The sequence below is a fragment of the Garra rufa genome, chromosome 19 (genome assembly GCF_049309525.1).
Source record: "Garra rufa chromosome 19, GarRuf1.0, whole genome shotgun sequence".
Taxonomy (NCBI): Eukaryota; Metazoa; Chordata; class Actinopteri; order Cypriniformes; family Cyprinidae; genus Garra; species Garra rufa.
Genome location: NC_133379.1, coordinates 19,872,102 through 19,892,206, shown reverse-complemented (window position 1 = coordinate 19,892,206; position 20,105 = coordinate 19,872,102). Strand labels below are relative to the sequence as shown.

At 34.0% G+C, this 20,105-nt stretch overlaps 1 protein-coding gene across 1 annotated transcript in view; it reads left to right on the top strand.

Moving 5' to 3' along the window:
• Positions 1 to 20,105, top strand: part of LOC141291991 (pyruvate carboxylase, mitochondrial-like) — a 45,819-nt gene that overhangs the window by 20,116 nt on the left and 5,598 nt on the right. The window contains exons 7-8 of the mRNA XM_073823974.1: positions 383 to 534; positions 19,785 to 19,903. Of these exons, the coding sequence (XP_073680075.1) occupies positions 383 to 534; positions 19,785 to 19,903 (271 nt within the window). The remainder of the gene's footprint in view (positions 1 to 382; positions 535 to 19,784; positions 19,904 to 20,105) is intronic.

The following is a 20,105-nucleotide window of genomic DNA, read 5'->3' as shown; positions in this document are numbered from 1 at the left end:
AAAAAAAGTCACTCAGGTTTGGAAAGACATAAGGATGAGTAAGTGAAGATTTTTACTTCAAATCTGTTTCCAGACATTGTTGCTGAACAAGTGCTCAAAACTCCCAAAAGCAAGTCAGATTTCTGCCTGGTGTAAATGCATTGTCTGGCAGTTAATTAAAACATATTTGGATATTTGCATAGAACACACTGTTCTCAACAATGAACAGAATGGAGCAGATCTCTATTGCCTGCTAATTTGCATAGTGTTTATCGATCAGTTATATGATTGTGTTTGTTATTATATTTTGGAGGAATACTAGCAGATGGGATTGTTTACAGTGCCAGATGGGTTTAAGACTTCTGTGTAATGCTCAATGAGTTGATCGGTCCATTGTGTGTAGGCGATAAATACGGCAATGTCATTCACTTGTACGAGAGGGACTGCTCTATCCAGAGGAGACACCAGAAGGTGGTGGAGATCGCACCGGCCACACAGCTGGACCCGCACCTCAGAGACAGACTCACGGCTGACTCCGTCAACCTCGCTCGACAGGTACAAGTGAAAACATCTGACAGATGGCAGCATTGGCTTTCTTCCAAACCCTATGCAAATGCAAGTTTATGCTTAGGAAAGAAAGTATGGATAAACTACTGCTCAAACACTTTTAAATGGATGTTTATGACAGTTGAATAACTTAATATTACCACAGAAGTATTGTTAAAGAGAGAGATCACCTAAATATGAAAATTCTGTCTTTAATTACTCACTTTTATATCGAACTAAACGCGTAAGACCTTTATTTATCTTTGAAACACAAGCTAAGATATTTTTGCATTGACAAAATAATAACACTAATGTCACATGGACTGTTTTATTGATGTCCTTACTACCTTTCTTGGCTTTGATCATGTCGGTTGCATAGCTGTATATGCAGGGTTGGCAGCTAGTGAAGATGAAGTAATTTAGAAAGCAATAATACGTAACTAAATTTAGGTCTAATTCAGTACTTGAGGATGCAATACACTTATTTAAACAGCAGGTGCCACTGCTGTGCCGTTGGATTGATAAAAACCATAATCAAACTTTTCCATTCATCCATTTCACTGCATCAACATAAGCCAAGACCAAAAAAAGCTCTGTTTTTGCTGCAGCACACAAGCTGTTAAAGCAACACAGTAACATCTGCCTTAAAAGAGTAACAAAGCTCATGAATATCTCTATAGCAATTCATAACTGTTATTGATAACCAGTTTCCACCCTAAAAGCGACTTGTGTTGTAACCTCTTAGTGTTTTTCAGATGATATCCAGATGGGTCTTGACACTGATATCTGTTCATTATTACAGGAGTTTTTTTTTTTTTGTTCATATGTTGTTCATCTGGTTGAATCTTATCTCTGTATGCCAGCCTGAGCGAGCATATGGACTGCCTGCACTGGCATTTGGGGAGGTTTGAACTTCTCAATTGTGATTTTAATATTTTAACTGCTGGAGATATGAGGAAGAGTAGTGCTTTTTTTTTTATTTTGGCAGAGATTTTTGGCACTATGTTACAAAAATATGAAGCTGCAGAGCAACCCAAGCCTGTAGATTCTTTGATAAGCTCCTCCCCTCTTGGTTACTGTTGATAAATGAGACAAACTTTACAAAATTTCTCAAAGGAAACTGTTTTTTTTTTTTTTTTTTTTTTTAGTAATATGTGACCCTGGACCACACAACCAGTCATAAGTCGAACATAAATAATTTGAGTCAAAATGATTGTTTTTTCTATTATGCCAAAAATCATTAGAATATTAAGTAAAGATCATGTTCCATGAAGGTAAATTTCTTACCGTAAATGTATCAAAACTAGGGGTGGGCATAGATTAATTTTTTTTAATCTAGATTAATCTAGATTAAATCTTGGAATTAATCTAGATTAATCTAGATTAAAATGGCTAATTTGAATTCTGCTGAAGGCATTCAGAATATGTGTGCTACCCAAATAATGACTTAAAGTCTTTGAGAATGGATCATAAAGCTCATAAGCTGTTCTATGATAATTTGTTGATGAAAATAAATTGTTCAATTAGATGTACTTGTGTTTACTAACTAACTAACAATGAAATTATTTTTTCTACCTATTAGATTGTGTTTTTTTTAACGTCAACACCTACCCAGCCCATTACATGTTACACCGTACTTTTATTTTGACAGGTTGCCGTGAAGTTTCTGTGTCATACAGTATGATATGATGCTAGTTTTCTCAAATGAAACGGTAAAAGTGACACTCACAGCAGTTTGGGAGATTGAGTTTATCTGTTCATGTGAGATGAAAATGCCAAAAATTACCGGGAGCGTCACGTGTGTTTCAGTATGCGTGTAGTAAAAGCTCGTCTCCATCATTCATACATACAGCTAGGCAAACGGAACATACCGGATTCATATTAAAACGGTCTTTTTGCATTTCAGTTTTCACATACACTAGTCCATATCGCGATTTGAATTAAGTGACTGACCAACATTTGATTTATGAATCCAAAAAACGACGAATTTACGTGGCATTTCGCTATAGTAGATTCGTTTTTTATGAATGGAGGACGACGCGATCCCGTCTGTGTTTTGGCGGAGCAGGCTTAAACGCGCGACCATATTCTATAGTCTTTGGTATACATCCGCGTTAAACTATCAAGGTGAAAGTCATCATAGCTTGCGTAGTTTAGACCCAGCTCCCAACCCAAATTTGAGAATAGATTAACGGCGATATTTTTTTTTTATCGCGCGATAAGAGTTTCACGTTAACGCAGCACGTTAACGCCGATAACGGCCCACCACTAATCAAAACTAATTTTTGATTAGTAATATGTATTGCTAAGAACTTCATTTGGACAATTTAAAGGCTATTTTCTCTATATTTAGATTTTTTTTTTTTGCACTCTTAGATTCTAGATTTTCACATAATAGTATCTCAGCCAAATATTGCCCAATCCTAACAAGCCGTACATCTTATTTAGCTTCAGATGATGTATAAATCTCAATTTCCAATAATTGACCCTTATGACTGGTTTTGTGATCCAGGGTCACATACAGTCAAACCCAAAATTATTCATATTTTTATTCAACCATGTTTTCGTTTTTTTTTTTGACCGGAAATGACACAGACTTCTCCCAAAAGATAATAAGATTATGTACAAGAGGCATCATTGTGGGAAAAAAATATTACTCATCTTTTATTTACATTTGAACAAAAAGTGGCATGTCCAAAACTATTCATACCCTTTTAATTATCAATAGAAAAGCCTTTACTGGCTATTACAGCAATCAAATGCTTCCTATAATTGCTGACCAGATTTTTGCATGTCTCCACTGGTATTTTTGCCCATTCATTTCACAGATTCTCAATTGGATTTAAGTCAGGACTCTAGTCACTTTTGGCTTCCGACCACGTCCTCTGAGATTTTTTACAGTGCGGAACATCTTGTATTTTTTTTAATAATACTTTGCACTGTAGCTACTGGAACTTCAAAACATTTAGATATGGTGTTATAGCCCTTTCCTGACTTGTGAGCAGCCACAATACGCAGCCGCAGGTCCTCAGTGAGCTCCTTTGTCTTAGCCTTGACTGTCCACAAACCAACAGCAGAGAGCTTCTGTTTTTCACTTATTGAGTTGATTAAAACAGCTGTTCCCAATGAATCAGGGTAATTAGGATGCTTTAGAACAGCTTGGACTATTTGGAATGGTATAGAACTTTGGATTTTCCCACAGACTGTGACAGTTTGCAAAGGGTATGAATAATTTCACTTTTTGTTCAAATGTAAATAAAAGCTGAGAAATATTTTTGCCACTTGTACATTGTCTTATTATGTTTTGGGAGAAGCCTGTGTCATTTCCGGTCAAAAAAAAAAAACTGCTGGTTGAATAAAAGTAACTTTAAGTGAGAATTTTCCAGGGATATGAATAATTTGGGGCTTGACTGTATGTAATCATGAAGAGGTTAAAATGGATTGGATATTATTCTTAAGAGGCTAAAATGATTGTGGACACTGCACAGGATTTTTATCTGTCATTTTTCTTTTAACAAAATTGTTAAATCACATGATTCACATCTGCAGCGACTGCAGATTAAAATTAAAGCAAAAGCTTAAAGCATTTTGTTAGCAAAAAATCTTCTTTTTAAAAGGATTACTGCTGATAAAATTAGTGTTAAGTGAACAGAATGGTTCTAGAACATGCTCACCGGCACTATGAACTCTGCTTTGACCTGAATCAATAAGTAAATGAATTAACGTTAACTTAGTAAGGTTAATTTACCTCGGAGCAAATGGCGGTGTCCTTACCGATTATTACTTGCTCGTTTGGGAATGAAGGCTGACATATGACAGCATGCACCTGCCAGGGTTTATTTAAAGATTTGGAAGAGGAAAAATACAGTTTTATTCTCTGTGGCTGATCCAGTAACAACATTTTAACGAAATTAAATTCAGAATAATTCAGTTTAAAAGAACCAACATAGGGCTTCCATTTACTTCCATGCGTTAGTTACTAAAATAATATTAATCAGGTGTATTTTGCTGCATCTTTGATCAAATACCATCGAAGACACACATATACAGTTAAGGTCAAAAGTTTACATACACCTTGCAGAATCTGAAAAATAATAATTATTTAAACAAAATATGAGGGATCATACAAAATGCATGTTTTTTTTTTTTATTTAGTGTTGACCTGAATAGGAATTTCACATGAAAGACATTTACGTATAGCCCACGAGAGAAAATAAGTTGAATTTAAAAGTTCAAAAGTTTACATACACTTGATTCATAAGGGGATAATTTCTGTATTATGGACTGACAAAATGAGATTTGACTCTAATATGTGAAAAAAATTAAACAATAATTTTGAAACTGACTTCACCCAGTGTTTAGAATTTTGTATTGAAAATGTATGTAAATTAGCACATATTTCATGAAATAATGCCTCATTTGCATATTTAAATCTAACTTTTAAGAAAACTTGTAATACAGAAAATGTGTGTAATTATCAATGTAATTAATCAACTGGGTAAGTAAGGTGATATTAGTTAACTATTAGTTTTTTATTTTTTTATTTTATTTTACCCAATTCACCTGCAGTGTCTCGCCTTAATACCGTGTTGTTACCTGAATGATCCCCAGCTTCTTTTTTTTTTTTTTTTTGCATTTAGTGATAATTGTTCATGAGTCCCTTGTTTGTCCTAAACAGTAAAACTAACCACTCTTTTTCAGAAAAATCCTTGAGGTCCCACAAATTCTTTGGTTTTCAAGCATTTTTGTTTATTTGAACCCTTTCCAACCATGACTGTATGATTTCGAGATCCATCTTTTCACACTAAAGACAACTGAGAGACTCATATGCAACTATTACAGAAGGTTCAAATGCTCACTGATGCTCCAGAAGGAAAAAAAACAACGCATTAAGTGCTAGGGGGTGAAAACTTTTGAAAAAAGTGTACATTTTTCTTATTTTGCCTAAATATCATATTTTTTTCCATTTAGTACTGCCCTTCAGAAGCTACAAAAGATACTTGCATGTTTTCCACAAGACAAAAATAAGTAACTCTGATCTTCAAATTCCAAAAGTTTTCACCCCCGGGCTTTTAATCCATTGTCATTCTGCAAGGTGTATGAAAACTTTTGACCTCAATTGTATGTTCGATTTTAGATAAAAATGTCTGCCAAATGCGTTAATGTAAGTGGAAACCGGCTGTTGTCCTCTGTTGTGTTCTTCATCTTTAGGGTTATTGAATGTGCTTCTCCAGTGTGTTTATTTGACGTTCTGAAGTGTTTTTGAGTGACAGCTGAGGGCTGTATACGAAGAGAGAGCATTATTGACTGACTATTGACATGTGCCTGTGCCGATGATTTGACCTCACGAGAGGAAGAGTCACTCTGAACTCAGAAAATAGTATACAGAAGCCTGCTTTTGAAAGGAAAAGATTTACTCTCAGACTGTGTGAAGATTGAATTGACTTCTCTGTCTCTGGAAATTGTTCATCTTTTGTGTTTAGTGCTTAAACCCTAGCATTAACCCTACTCACCCTCATGTCACTTCATGTCGTTTTGTACCATAATGTTTTTTTTTTTTTTAATATCATCTTTTATGTTCTGCAGTAGAAAGAGTCATACAGGACATGAAGGCATGTAAATAATAAACAGCCAATGGAAGACAGAAAATGCAGTAAATGTCAGATTCGAACTTTCAATATCCGTTTTAGCTTCAAGGTTCAATGCATTCGTTACAAAAAATGCACTAATTTTCACAAGTGGCCTCAGAAGCCCACTTACGTCTATTTGTTAACCCACTTCACTCGGAATGTAGTTCATTTCATGGTTGGCAGCAGTTTTTTGCAATTTCTGGTAACTTGTTTGTGTGAGCGTGTGTATTCACGTCCGCGCACAGATACACCACGTCCCTCTATGTGCGCAATTGCACTCTGATAAATCACAAACATGACATTTCTTGCGTAGTACTAATAAAGATTCTGACTATAGTTCATGAAATATCTTACACATGGTAGGTTTTTCCAAGTAATGTTGAAGACGTTTACATTTTTTAATACCTAGCAATTTTAGATATAGAGTTCCTGAATAAACATGCACGATTACATTTGGAGAGGCTGGAATTGTCTGGCACGCTAAAAAGATTGATTCAGTGTGTTATCAGTGTAGAGTTCCTTTTGACGTCCACTTCTGAATTCAACAGACACACATACAGATAAAATACAGCGGCGGTCACCCGTCTTTCAGCCCTTCTGGACTCTCTGCTGTGAGTTGTTTAGCGTTCTGGAGAATATGAATGCATTAGCATTTATGTGTGTGTGTGTGTTTGTGTGTGCGTGCGAGCGAGTGAGATATGGAGTATTGTCTGTGTGAATATGTGTGTGTGTATGAAGTGAGGGAACTTGGTGAAGGAGGAGAGCGAGAGAGATAAAGAGAGTGAGCGAGCTAAAATCTCTCCTCCATCTGTTCTATCATATGGACGAGGGAAATGGAGAAGATGGCCAGGCTTTCAGATTTCTCAGAGCAAGCATTAAAACCTCATTTGAGCTTTTGACATGTTCCCTTAGACGCTTGAAGCTCCCCTCAATCTCATTTCCTAGTGCTGAGTACAGCTTTTCTCTTAAGAGCAGTGGGATGTATTCCTTTGTTCTCTCACACTCCATCTTTAATGTCAAAGGAAATTCTCCCTGGCTCATTTAATTGTCTAATTCTGTTTTTGGAAGCTTGGTAGAAGTTTCGTGTGATTCTGTAAGAACGCAATGGCCTGTCACCATCTTGTTTAATCATTAGGATTGTATGTCACCGAAATGGAAATGTCATGTGTGATAATGTTTCCCGTTCTTCATATTGGGGCAAACATGACTTGAACTGACCTTTAGCAGATGTTAAACACAGTTTCCAGCAGTAGCCGTAAGAATATAAACTGGGTTGTTCCATGAGACAGGTGATTTTTCTGGTTTAGTATATTTCTCTTGGATGTTATTGTTTTAAACATGTAGTTTGAGAAATAGTATGTGTCAAATTTATACGTGTAATCCTTTATAATAATTTCATATAATCCTTTAGAAAGGTAACAGATTTGATGGTAACATGGTTGATGGTTTTGCCAGTTAGTTATGCTCAGGTTGTGAAACTATCCATTTTAGCTATCTTCAATGCATTTTTTTTTAAATATTAGAAATATGTAAGTATTAAAGTAAAAAAAAAAGTAAAAATGTGTTATTTTAAAAGGGCAGAAATATCATGGTGACGGGGTTGATTTAAGAACACAGCTTTTAAATAATACTTTATTTTCTTTGTGTTTACAGTCATATTTTTGTTCACGATTTAAAGTTTTATTTCCATTTTAATTTAATTTTGTCCTTCGAAATGTAACGGAGCTGATGGTAACAGGGTTGATCATTTTTCCTGTTAGTTATGCTTAAAGTTTTGAAACTACAAGGCATTTATTTGAAGAATTTAACACATTGTTTTCTATAAATATACACTTGGTAACAGAGGTGATCTGTAAATCTGTGTCGTACTCACTGACAAAATTATACATAAGATTATATAAAAACGAATGGGCTTTAATCGGTGAAGGTTACTTTCCCCTAAAGGACGGTGATGCCATTTTTAAAATGTATTTATCTTTTATTTTTTTAGGATAACTTGTTACTTCAAAAGGCCAGAAATATTATGGTCAAAGAAGGGTTGATTTAAGAACACACCAAATAATACTTTATTTTCTTTTTGTTTACAGTCATATTTTAGTTGACAATTTTAGTTGTTTTTCCATTTTAATGTTTAATTGTGTCTTTTGAAATGTAGCGGAGTTAATGGTAACAGGGTTGATAATTTTGCCAGTTAGTTATGCTTAAAGATTTGAAACTACAATTTAGTAGATAGAAATATTATGGCGACAGAGTTGAATCAAGAACGCTACTTTTAAATAATACTTTTATATTTTATGTTTACGTTCATATTTTAGTTGACAATTTTAGGTTTAATTTCGCTTTTAATATTTAATATATTTCTTTTTTTAAATGTATCAAAGTTGACGGTAACAGGGTGGATCCTTTTGCCTGTTACTTATGTTTCAAGTTTTAAAACTAGGCATTTATCTGAAGAATTTAACACTGATGTTTACAAATATACACTTAGTAACAGAGCTAAAACAGTAAGACTGTGCCCTAATCACAAACATAAAAAACATTAGATAAAATAATAAAATTTAGTAGATGGAAATATTATGTCGACAGAGTTGAATGAAGAACACTACTTTTAAATAATACTTTATTTTTTTTCTATGTTTAAGTTCATATTTTAGTTGACTATTTTAGGTTTTATCTCACTTTTAATATTTAAATGTCTTTTTTTTAAATGTATCAAAGTTGATGGTAACAGGGTTGATCCTTTTGCCTGTTACTTACGTTTCAAGTTTTAAAACTAGGCATTTATCTGAAGAATTTAATACTGATGTTTACAAATATGCACTTCGTAACAGAGCTAAAACCGTAAGACTGTGCCCTAATCACAAACATAAAAAAACATTAGATAAAATAATACAATTTAGTAGATAGAAATATTATGTCGACAGAGTTGAATTAAGAACACTACTTTTAATTAATCCTTTATTTTGTATGTTTACATTCATATTTTAGTTGACAATTTTAATATTTAATATGTCTTTTTTATTAGATGTATCAAAGTTGACGGTAACAGGGTTGATCCTTTTGCCTGTTACTTATGTTTAAAGTTTTAAAACTTGGCATTTAGCTGAAGAATTTAACACTGATGTTTACAAATATACACTTAGTAACAGAGCTAAAACAGTAAGACTGTGCCCTAATCACAAACACAAAAAAACATTAGATAAAATAATACAATTTAGTAGATAGAAATATTATGTCGACAGAGTTGAATTAAGAACACTACTTTTAAATAATACTTTATTTTTTTTTCTATGTTTAAGTTCATATTTTAGTTGACTATTTTAGGTTTTATCTCACTTTTAATATTTAAATGTCTTTTTTTTTAAATGTATCAAAGTTGATGGTAACAGGGTTGATCCTTTTGCCTGTTACTTATGTTTCAAGTTTTAAAACTAGGCATTTATCTGAAGAATTTAACACTGATGTTTACAAATATGCACTTCGTAACAGAGCTAAAACCATAAGACTGTGCCCTAATCACAAACATAAATAAACATTAGATAAAATAATACAATTTAGTAGATAGAAATATTATGTCGACAGAGTTGAATTAAGAACACTACTTTTAAATAATCCTTTATTTTATATGTTTACATTCATATTTTGGTTGACAATTTTAATATTTAATATATGTCTTTTTTATTAGATGTATCAAAGTTGATGGTAACAGGGTTGATCCTTTTGCCTGTTACTTATGTTTCAAGTTTTAAAACTAGCCATTTATCTGAAGAATTTAACACTGATGTTTACAAATATACACTTAGTAACAGCTAAAACAGTAAGACTGTGCCCTAATCACAAACATAAAAAAACATTAGATAAAATAATACAATTTAGTAGATAGAAATATTATGTCGACAGAGTTGAATTAAGAACACTACTTTTAAATAATATCACTAAAGTTGATGGTAACAGGGTTGATCCTTTTGCCTGTTACTTATGTTTAAAGTTTTAAAACTAGCCATTTATCTGAAGAATTTACTTGTTTACTGATGTTTACAAATATACACTTGGTAACAGAGATAAAATTATACAATTTTAGTGGACTTTAATTTGTGGAGTTTACACACTCATATGACAGTTTATTTATTTTAAATGATTTATTATGCATAACCTAAGGACACAACTTCAAATCTGTTTAATATTACACCGTCAACTAAAATATTATATATAAATAGAGATAATAAACACATAATGTTTTATTTCCTTTGTAATATATCATCTGTTTTATAGTGTAACTCAACTACATGCAACACAGTTACGAGATATCTCATCCATGTCCTTACTAATAAAAAGAGACGATGTTCTCTCTGACCTTCAAAGCTATCGCCATTTCATGCACAGGTTTTTTTTTTTGTTCTCCTGTGCTGGATGTGTGTCTTTTTATTCCCGTCTGTTCTCCGAGGGCTTGAAGCAATGTTTGCTGGCACAGATTTCTCACAATAGTTTTCTTATTTTGTCGCTCGGCTCTCTGTGTTGACCCCATGACGGGCAGCCAGTAATTTGTCCTTTTTGTCAGAGCCCTGTTAAATGGATAACCGTGTTGTCATGGAGGAAGGAATATGTGAGAAGACTATCTCCACCAATTATGTTACACACCTTGTTGTTCTTGGGGTGCTGCATATATTGTTATGGTTGCCGTTACAGCTTTTGTACGTGCCGGTCAGACATCAGAATGAGGAATTAAACGGTATTAACATGACAGAAACATCTCCCCTGTTTTAACATCTTTTTCTTTTTTGTTTTATGGCAGCTGTTGCCATGGAGACAGCTGCTCTACCCACAGTGCCTGAAGCACAGGTTGGGGATCACAGCCTTGATGTGCTTTCAGACCCACACTCAACACTCAGTGTTATAAACCCCGTTTGCGTGTATTTGAGGCACGCTGAGGTTGATTGTGAACGTAAAGCATCTTCGCAGCTAATCATCAGCAGAAGATGAGGGTATTTACATAACGCTGTATAACTTTAGTGATTGCATAAGTCTTCTCTGCTTGTCAGAATCTGTTTTCTCACTCTTACTACTGTCTCTGTCTCTTTCATGCAAGGATGTAACCAAATCTACAAGAAATGTGAAAGTGTAAAGGATATCATTTACACATCCTCTCATCTTTTATGTTATTCAAAGTGTTAGGTGAAATTTCTGAGCTGCAGCAAAATTGGATGGGGAAAAAAGGAATAGTTTACATAAAATTGCAAATTTCGTCAATTTTCATACCAACCCTGTGTTTTCATTTTTATGTAAAACACAAAGAACAGATGAGATTTTAAGACGAATGCCAGGGCTGTTTTGAATACAAGGAAAATAGATTTGACACTATGATGTGAGAAGTGATTTTAGACTGTGAAACTCAAAAAAGAGCTGTTAAACTAGTCCATGTGACTCAAACGACCCATATTCCAAGTCTTACGAAGTCATATTTCTTTGAATGAGAAGCAGACTGATTTTCTATTTTTTTTTTTTTTATTTGCTGACAGTGTTCCCCTTCACACCTCCTAAAAATGTTTGCACCACAACATTGGTGCGAAAAGGCATCAGTTTTCTCTTGTCATGTGACAAACTATGAATAAATGCACGAAAGTGCGAGTTTGATGGTTACACCAGAGGAAACATTATTAGTAAACAATGACAAATTTTTCAAACGGTTCCTCACACAAAGCTATCAAATGACTTCAGAAGACCTCAATATAACCACACAAGTGGTAAGCACTGCTTTTATGAATTTTTTATGATGCTTCTTTGTCGTCTTTGGAGCTTGGCAGTGTAAAATCACAATCCAATTTCTTTGTTTGAGAGAAGTTCTGCCTAAGATCTCTCTTCATGTTTTATGATTCAGAATAATATAGGGCTAGAATGACATTTGGGTTTAGTAAAGTTATGTTTTTTTATATGGTGTATGTACAGTACAGACCAAAAGTTTGGACACACATTCTCATTCAAATGAATGAGAAGGTGTGTTCAAACTTTTGGTCTGTATTGTATATTTTTCTGTTTATTAAAGTTTTTACTCTACATTTGTGAAGTTTTCAGTGGGTTAGTGATATTTTTTAAATATATATAAATTAATAAATAAATGTTTTTTAAATTACATATTTTTTTATGTAAAATTCACTTTATAAAAGACCCACATTTCTAACTTTAATTCATGGGGATAACATGGATAATTTCACATGGTTTAGTGTAAGATTTTTGCCCATCTTCTGGAAAATCCAGTTTTAAAAGTTAAAAAAACAACTACAAATAACTTTTACCAGTAGGTGGCTGCAGAGCTCCACTATTTGCTATTTGACCACCTGAAAGATATTTTTTCACAAGTTTTTTCAGTTGAATTCATATCTACAGTACAGACCAAAAGTTTGGACACACCTGAATGAGAAGGTCTGTACTGTATATACAGTCAAGCCTGAAATTATTCATACCCCTGGCAAATTCTGACTTGAAGTTACTTTTATGGTATGAATAATTTTGGACATGCCACTTTTTGTTCAAATGTAAATAAAAGATGAGTAATATTTTTTCCCACAATGATGCCTCTTGTACATCGCCTTATTATCTTTTGGGAGGAGCCGGTGTCATTTCCGGTTTAAAAAAAAAAAAACTTGCTGGTTGAATAAAAGTAACTTCAAGTCAGAATTTGCCAGGGGTATGAATAATTTCGGGCTTGACTGTACATATGTATAAAATACAAATAAATGTTATCAACATTAGTGTACTGTATCAAAAATATGGTTAAAATACAGTGAAATAATATAACAATTGAAAATACCTGTTTCCTATTTTTATATACTTTAAAATCTGATCTGATCTGCTTTTATCAGTGGCAGTTCTGGCAAATCTATCTCAATATACTCTACAACGTGACATGCATTCACATCAAATGTCAACTCAGCAGTCAAGCTACACTCATGGGACACTGCACTTATTTGTAATCACAAAAGTACATTATTTGCATGTGCCTTAAAGCCTTGCCAGTTAAACTTAATTTAATTTGCATGCTGTTCTGACATGTGCTTTTTCTGAGCTTTACTGTTAATAAAATATCAAAACACAAAGAACAAATTCACTCACTGCTCTTGACTGAAGAACCTTATATACAGAATCAATGAATAATTTGCTCAGTGAAGTGAACAGTTGAGGTTAAAAGTTTACATACTCCTTGCAGAATCTGCAAAATGTTAATTATTTTACCAAAATAAAAGGCATCATACAAATTTATAAAAAAATACCCTGTTCAAAAGTTTACATACGCTTGATTCTTAATAATGTGTTACCTGAATGCTCCACAGCTGTTTTTTCCCCCCGAAGTGATAGTTGTTAATGAATCCCTTGTTTAAACTGCCCGCTGTTCTTTCGAGAAATCATTCAGGTCTCACAAATTCTTTGGTTTTTCAGCATTTTTGTGCATTAGAACTCCAACAATGACTGTATGACTTTGAGATCCATCTTTTCACACTGAGGACAACTGAGGGACTCATATGCAACTATTACAGAAGGTTCAAATGCTCACTGATGCTTCAGAAGAAAACACAATACATTAAGAGCCAAGGGTGAAAACTTTTGAGCAGAATGAAATGTGTACATTTTTCTGATTTTTCTTAAATATCATATTTTTTTAAATATAGTATTGCCCTTCAGAAGATACTTACATGTTCCCCAGAAGACAAAATAAATTCAATTTACCCTAATCTTCAAACGTAATTCATTGTGTTTCCTTCTGAAGCATCAGTGAGCATTCGAACCTTCTGTAATAGTCGCATATGAGTTGGAAAAGATCTCAAAATCATACAGTCATTAGTGGAAAGGGTTCAAATACACAAAAATGCTAAAAAAATCATAGAATTTGTTAACAAGGTAAAATAATAACAAAGATTTTTTTATCTTCACCCACTTAAATGGCCTAAATGTCTGCCATTCGTATTTATTTTATATTTTGTTAACTTGTAAGGCTTGGTTTTTAAAATAGGGAAATATTTGGGCTGTTGCCTACTGTTCAGACTGGGGGTCGACTGATTATTGGGACGGCCGATATTAAGCATTTTTATGGTTATTGGTATTAATAATCGGTATCTGCAACGGCCATGAAAAACACATATTGGTCGACCCCCTAGCTCAGACAACAATAAATAAAACTAAAATAATAAAACCAACTTGACAGAATCGTGCTAAAATCATAATTGTCCTGAAAAAAAAAAATGCCCACCCCTAATTAAATGTGTAAGGAAAATATACAATTACTTTTTACTTTCTGGAGATTATAACTGATTGGCCCATTGGGGTGAAAATCAGGTCAAAATGACCCGGAAAAGATATTCTATTTCCCGAAAATACTAGTTAACATTATCGCACTGGACTCAAACTTCTTGACTTTGTTTACACAGGGTATAAGTACTTCTTAGAAATGTACGATTTTTTTGTAATTTTTTGTGTGTTTTGTTTTACCTAGTCACACTTTATGGATCAAAAATGACCGGACTGAACAATTGCTTATAAATCTCAAATTTTTCTATTTTATCACCAAATATTGTTTTCTTTCTTTTTGTCAACTTTTTTTTTTTTCATTTAGGACTGGTTTTGTGTTTCTATTTGCATCTGATTAATCGTAGGCCTCATTTATCTGCGAGTAGGTACCTCGTTTTCTGAGTGAAAAAATAATTTATGAAAAATTTTCACATTATTAAACAAAAAATGATAAAAATTGCACTGTTTATCACACCAGTGTGCTTTAATGTTTAACGAGGAAGTTTGCTGTTAAATGCTTTTATTTTGTACAACATTGCAAAAATCATACTTGCGGTGTTCCCGGTCAAAAATGACCGGTCTCCAAACAATTGCTTATAAATCTATAATTTTTCTATATTATCACCAAATATTGGATTCATTCTTTTTATCAATTTGTTTTCTTTCATTTAGGACTGGTTTTGTGTTTCTATTGGCATCTGATTAATCTTATGCTGCATTTATCTGAAAGTAGGCACCTCATTTTTTGAGTGAAAACATTTTTTTTTATGAATAATTTTCACAATATTAAACCAAAAAATGAAAAAAATTTGCACAGTTTATCACACTAGCATGCCTAAATGTTTAATGAGGAAGTTTGCTTTTAAATGCTTTTATTTTGTACAAAATTGCAAAAAATCACAATTGTGGTGTTCCCGGTCAAAAATGACCGGACTCCAAACCATTGCTTATAAATCTCTCATTTTTCTATATTATCACCAAATATTGGATTCATTCTTTTTGTCAACTTGTTTTCTTTCGTTTAGGACTGGTTTTGTGTTTCTATTAGCATCCGATTAATCATAGGCCTCATTTATCTGAAAGTAGGCTCCTCATTTTTTTTTGAGTGAAAAAAGCATTTTTTTTTTATATAATTTTCGCAATATGAGATAAAAAAAAATTATGAAGTTTTGCACTGTTTAGCACACTAGTGTGCTTTAATGTTTTAATCAGAAAGTTTGCTTTTAAATGTTTTTATTTTGTACAAGATTGTACAAAATCACACTTGTCAAAAATAGCCAGCCATTTAAAAGTTAATGGGGAAGATCACAAAAATGTATTTTGAAATGCTTTTATTTTCTGAAAAGGGGCACAACGTGACCTTTGTGCTGTTCCCTATTAAATCTGATTATCGTGACATACAAGAAAGAACACATTAAGATTATTTACATTACATATATATCCTGAAAAACACATATCGGTCGACCCTCTAGCTCAGACAACTTGCAAAATAATAAAATCAACTTGACAGAATCGTGATAAAATCCTAATTAAACATGTAAGGAAAATATACAATTACTGTTTGCTTTCTGGAGATTAAATCTGACTGGCCCATTGGGGTGCAAAAAATGTCAATTTTAGATGAATTATACCTTGTACCCTGCCATTAATAAATTCATAATAATTGATCACTAATCTGAATTTTAATTGAAACATTTCCACTTGAATGGTGGTCATACTCTGCTTTCAAGCTCCCTCTCTGTTTCTCTCTCCTTCTGTCAATCAAAATTCCATATATATTGACTCTTAGGTGAAAACCAACCCAAAAGCCCTCCCTCTTTGACCTCATCTGTCTTTTGTCATAGACTGTCAGCAGACCCTGTTTATGCTATGGATGTTGCGAAGTAATTAGAAATTGTATCAAGCTGTGAAACTCATAATTACTCATCTCTCTCCCTCCTTCGTTCTCACCCTCTTTAGTCCTCTCGGTGGAATGCCATCTGTCCTCCTCTCTTGCTCTCAATCTTTTCTCCTCTCATTTTACCCATTTAATTACCTGTCTCTACCTTGCTTCTCGTGGGCACCGAACACCGTCTTGTTTAGTTTCATCTCTTTCATTGCGACGGTCTAATAGTTTTAATCTGCTCAATGTATTTCAGCAAGCGTGTGTGAGAGAAAGCGCTGAGAATGATTGATGTTCTCAAGTCTAAGTGTACAGTCTTCATGTCTTCTCGCGGTCTCGCAGGGCTTGCGAGATTTTCGAGCGGGTGTGGGTATGAATATCAGCCAGGAATTTGAAGGGTTGGTTGTTTGATCTCAGTGTGTGTTGGCAGCCAGTTATCAAGGATGCTTTACTCTCCAAACACTACACGTCCGTGTGTGTGAGAGAGGCGGTGTGTATCCAAATGTGTTACGTTAGGAAATTTGGCAGCTGCGACAGGCCTAAGGACGAATTGGATTGCACTTCTGCGAAATTCGGGGACGGGATTATGGCACCCCTATTGGGCTTTATGTGGTGTGTGTGTCAAGATGTGGCCTAGTAAGAGGCAACCTGCTGTCTTGTTGCCTTTCCAATAATCCTTTTCTTACCACAATGTACCATCATTTCCACGAAAATGTACCATAGATGTTATTGCCGCCAGAAAAATATGAAAACTTGGTATTAGCCACAATTTTCATAAAAAAAGTAACAAAATAAAAACTAAAAACCCACAAATATATATATTGTGGTTAAAGGGATAGTTTGCGAAAAATAAAAATTACCCCATGGTTTACTCACCCTCAAGCCATCCTAGGTATATAAGACTTTCTTTTTTGTGAAGAAATACTATTGGAGTTATCTTAAAAAATGTCCTGGCTCTTCCAAACTTTATAATGACAGTGAATGGGTGTTGAGATTTTGAAGTCCAATGAAGTGCATCCATCTATCATAATAAGTACTCCACACTGCTCCATGGGGTTAATAAAGGCCTCCTAATGCATATCAATGCATTTTTGTAAGAAAAATATACATATTTAAAACTTTATAAACCACGATCTAAAGCTTCTGTTAACTGTCATACGTGAGCTCCAGTGAGAAGTGACAAACACAGAAACGCAGAAGAGAGAGCAAAACAAAACACTGGTCACGATTTAAAAGTACAAAACGAGGGTTTGTAAAGAAAAATGTCGGGGAGTTACAATATAAGCCAAGAGGAAACTTTGCTTCCTTTGCTCCTGTAAACAAAACTCGGGTTTCGCGCTATGCCTACGTCCTACGTCGTTTCCTGGAACACACTCTGTGAAGCGGATATGACAGTGGAAGCTAAGATAATGGAGATTATGGGATATGAAGTTTTAAATATTAATATTAAAACACATTGATTTACTTTAGAAAGCCTTTATTATAAATGACCCCGTTCAAAAGTTTACATACCCTTGAATATTAATACCGTGTGTCGTTTTCCTGAATGATCCACAACTGTTTTTATTTTTTGTGATAGTTGTTCATGAGTCCCTTGTTTGCCCTAAACAGTTCATCTGCCTGCTGTTCTTCAGAAAAATCATCCAGCTTCTGCACATTCTTTTGTTTTTCCAGCATCTTCCGCATATTTGAACACTTTCCAAAAGTGATTGTTTTTCAGATCCATCTTTTCACACTGAGAACAACTGAGAAACAACATAACTATTACAAAAGGTGAAAACATTTACCGATGCTTATGAAGGCAACACAATTCATTAAAAGCCGGGGGGTGTAAACTTTTGATCAGGATGATGATGTGTTAATTTATCTTATTTTGTTTACAGATTTTTTTTCCCCCATTTAGTATTGCACCAGAAGATAATATAACTAGAATTTATCCTGATCATCCAATTCAAAAAGTTTATACCCCCCGGCTCTTAATGCATTGTGTTGCTTTCTTGAGCATCAGTAAATGTTTTCATCTTTTGTAATAGTCATGTATAAGTCCCTCAGTTGTCCTCAGTGTGAAAAGATGGATTTCAAAACATAAAAACAATCATGGATTATCCAGGAAAAAACACACAGTATTACGATTCAAGGGTATGTAAACTTTTGAACAGGGTCATTTTTATAAAATCAATTATTATTTTGTCTTGTGGGGTATATATAAACATCTGTTACGTGGAATAGCTTATTCGGGACAGTACTAAATAAAAAAATAACATACAATTTTCATGATCTCTCTTATTTTGTTAAAATTCGTAACATTTTGCATATTCTGCAAAGGATTTGTAAACTTAAGAGCACAAGTGTACACTATATAGCAAATCTCAGCTGCTTCATTGCTTGTATCTTAACAAAATGTTACACACATGAATTATTCACCCTCATGTCGTTCCAAACCTGTAAGAACCTCACTAACCCTCCATAGACAGCAAGGCTGAAGGTTGAAGGTCCACTGATGTCACATGGAATATTTTGTCAATGTTCTTGGTACCTTTCTGGACCTTAAACATGAGGATTCTTAGTGTCTATGGAGGGTCAGAGAGCTCTCGGAATTCATCAAAAGTATCTTAATGTGTGTTCCGAAGATGAGTGATGGTCTTACGGATTTGGAACAACATGAGGGTGAGTAATTAATGACATAAATTTCATTTTTTGGTGAACTAACCCTTCAAGGATCACATTTATCTAATCGGTCATTTTAAGTCCATTTAAAGCAATATTAAATCTGTTCTGAGTTTGTCACACCACAGAAAATGTGCTATTAATCACCCAGCCAAGTTTGAATGATAAAAAACACCAAGTGAATAAAAAAAATGATTAAAATGTTGAAAAAAATAAGCAGTATTCTTTGCTCTCAACCGCTGGGGTGCTGAAACCACACCCACTCGTGGGAAAGCTGCTGATGTCTCTCTCAACTGTCAAAAACAAATAAATGTAAAGGAGACCGAGCTGTTTCGTAAATTATTGCAACTAGGAGATAATATGGATTTATGTAGCGAAGGCATAGCTAACTAGCAAGATGTAGGCTGTAGGAACTAATGATAATGACAGTAACTCGTGATTGAGCGGGTGAACCACTGATGCTAATGCGTCCTGTTATTACAGTGTTAGAGGAGAGCCCATGCTCAGTGGCTCCTAGGTGTCATCGACATTTGACCGCCCCAAAAAATCCTAAACACAAAATTGGTTAAAAACGGTCTAACTTCCCAATTCAATACTACACAGTTCACAGTCTTTATAACATGTTTTCAGCAATACATTTCCAACATTTATAATGAGTTTAGAAAAAAAATTCTGAATTGCCATTACACAGACTTTATTTCATAGTATTTTTGATTTGTTTTCATTAGGATGTAAATTATGCCTGTAAAGTTCTGAAAGGTTTGTAAGTTTTATAGCTCAGTCGGTTCAATCTCTTCCCTCAGGTCGGTTATGAGAACGCGGGCACAGTGGAGTTCCTGGTGGATAAACATGGTAAACATTACTTCATCGAGGTCAACTCCCGTCTGCAGGTGGAGCACACGGTTACGGAGGAGATTACAGAGTGAGTGTCTCTCTGTCTCTAAATGTCTCTGTAAAAAAAAAAAAACACATCATAATACATCATTTATCTTAATTTTTCTACTGGTGTCTCTGAGCCTCACACACACACACACACACACACACACATATATATTTATATATATATATATATATTTATGTGTATATATATATATATATACACACACACATACATACATATATAC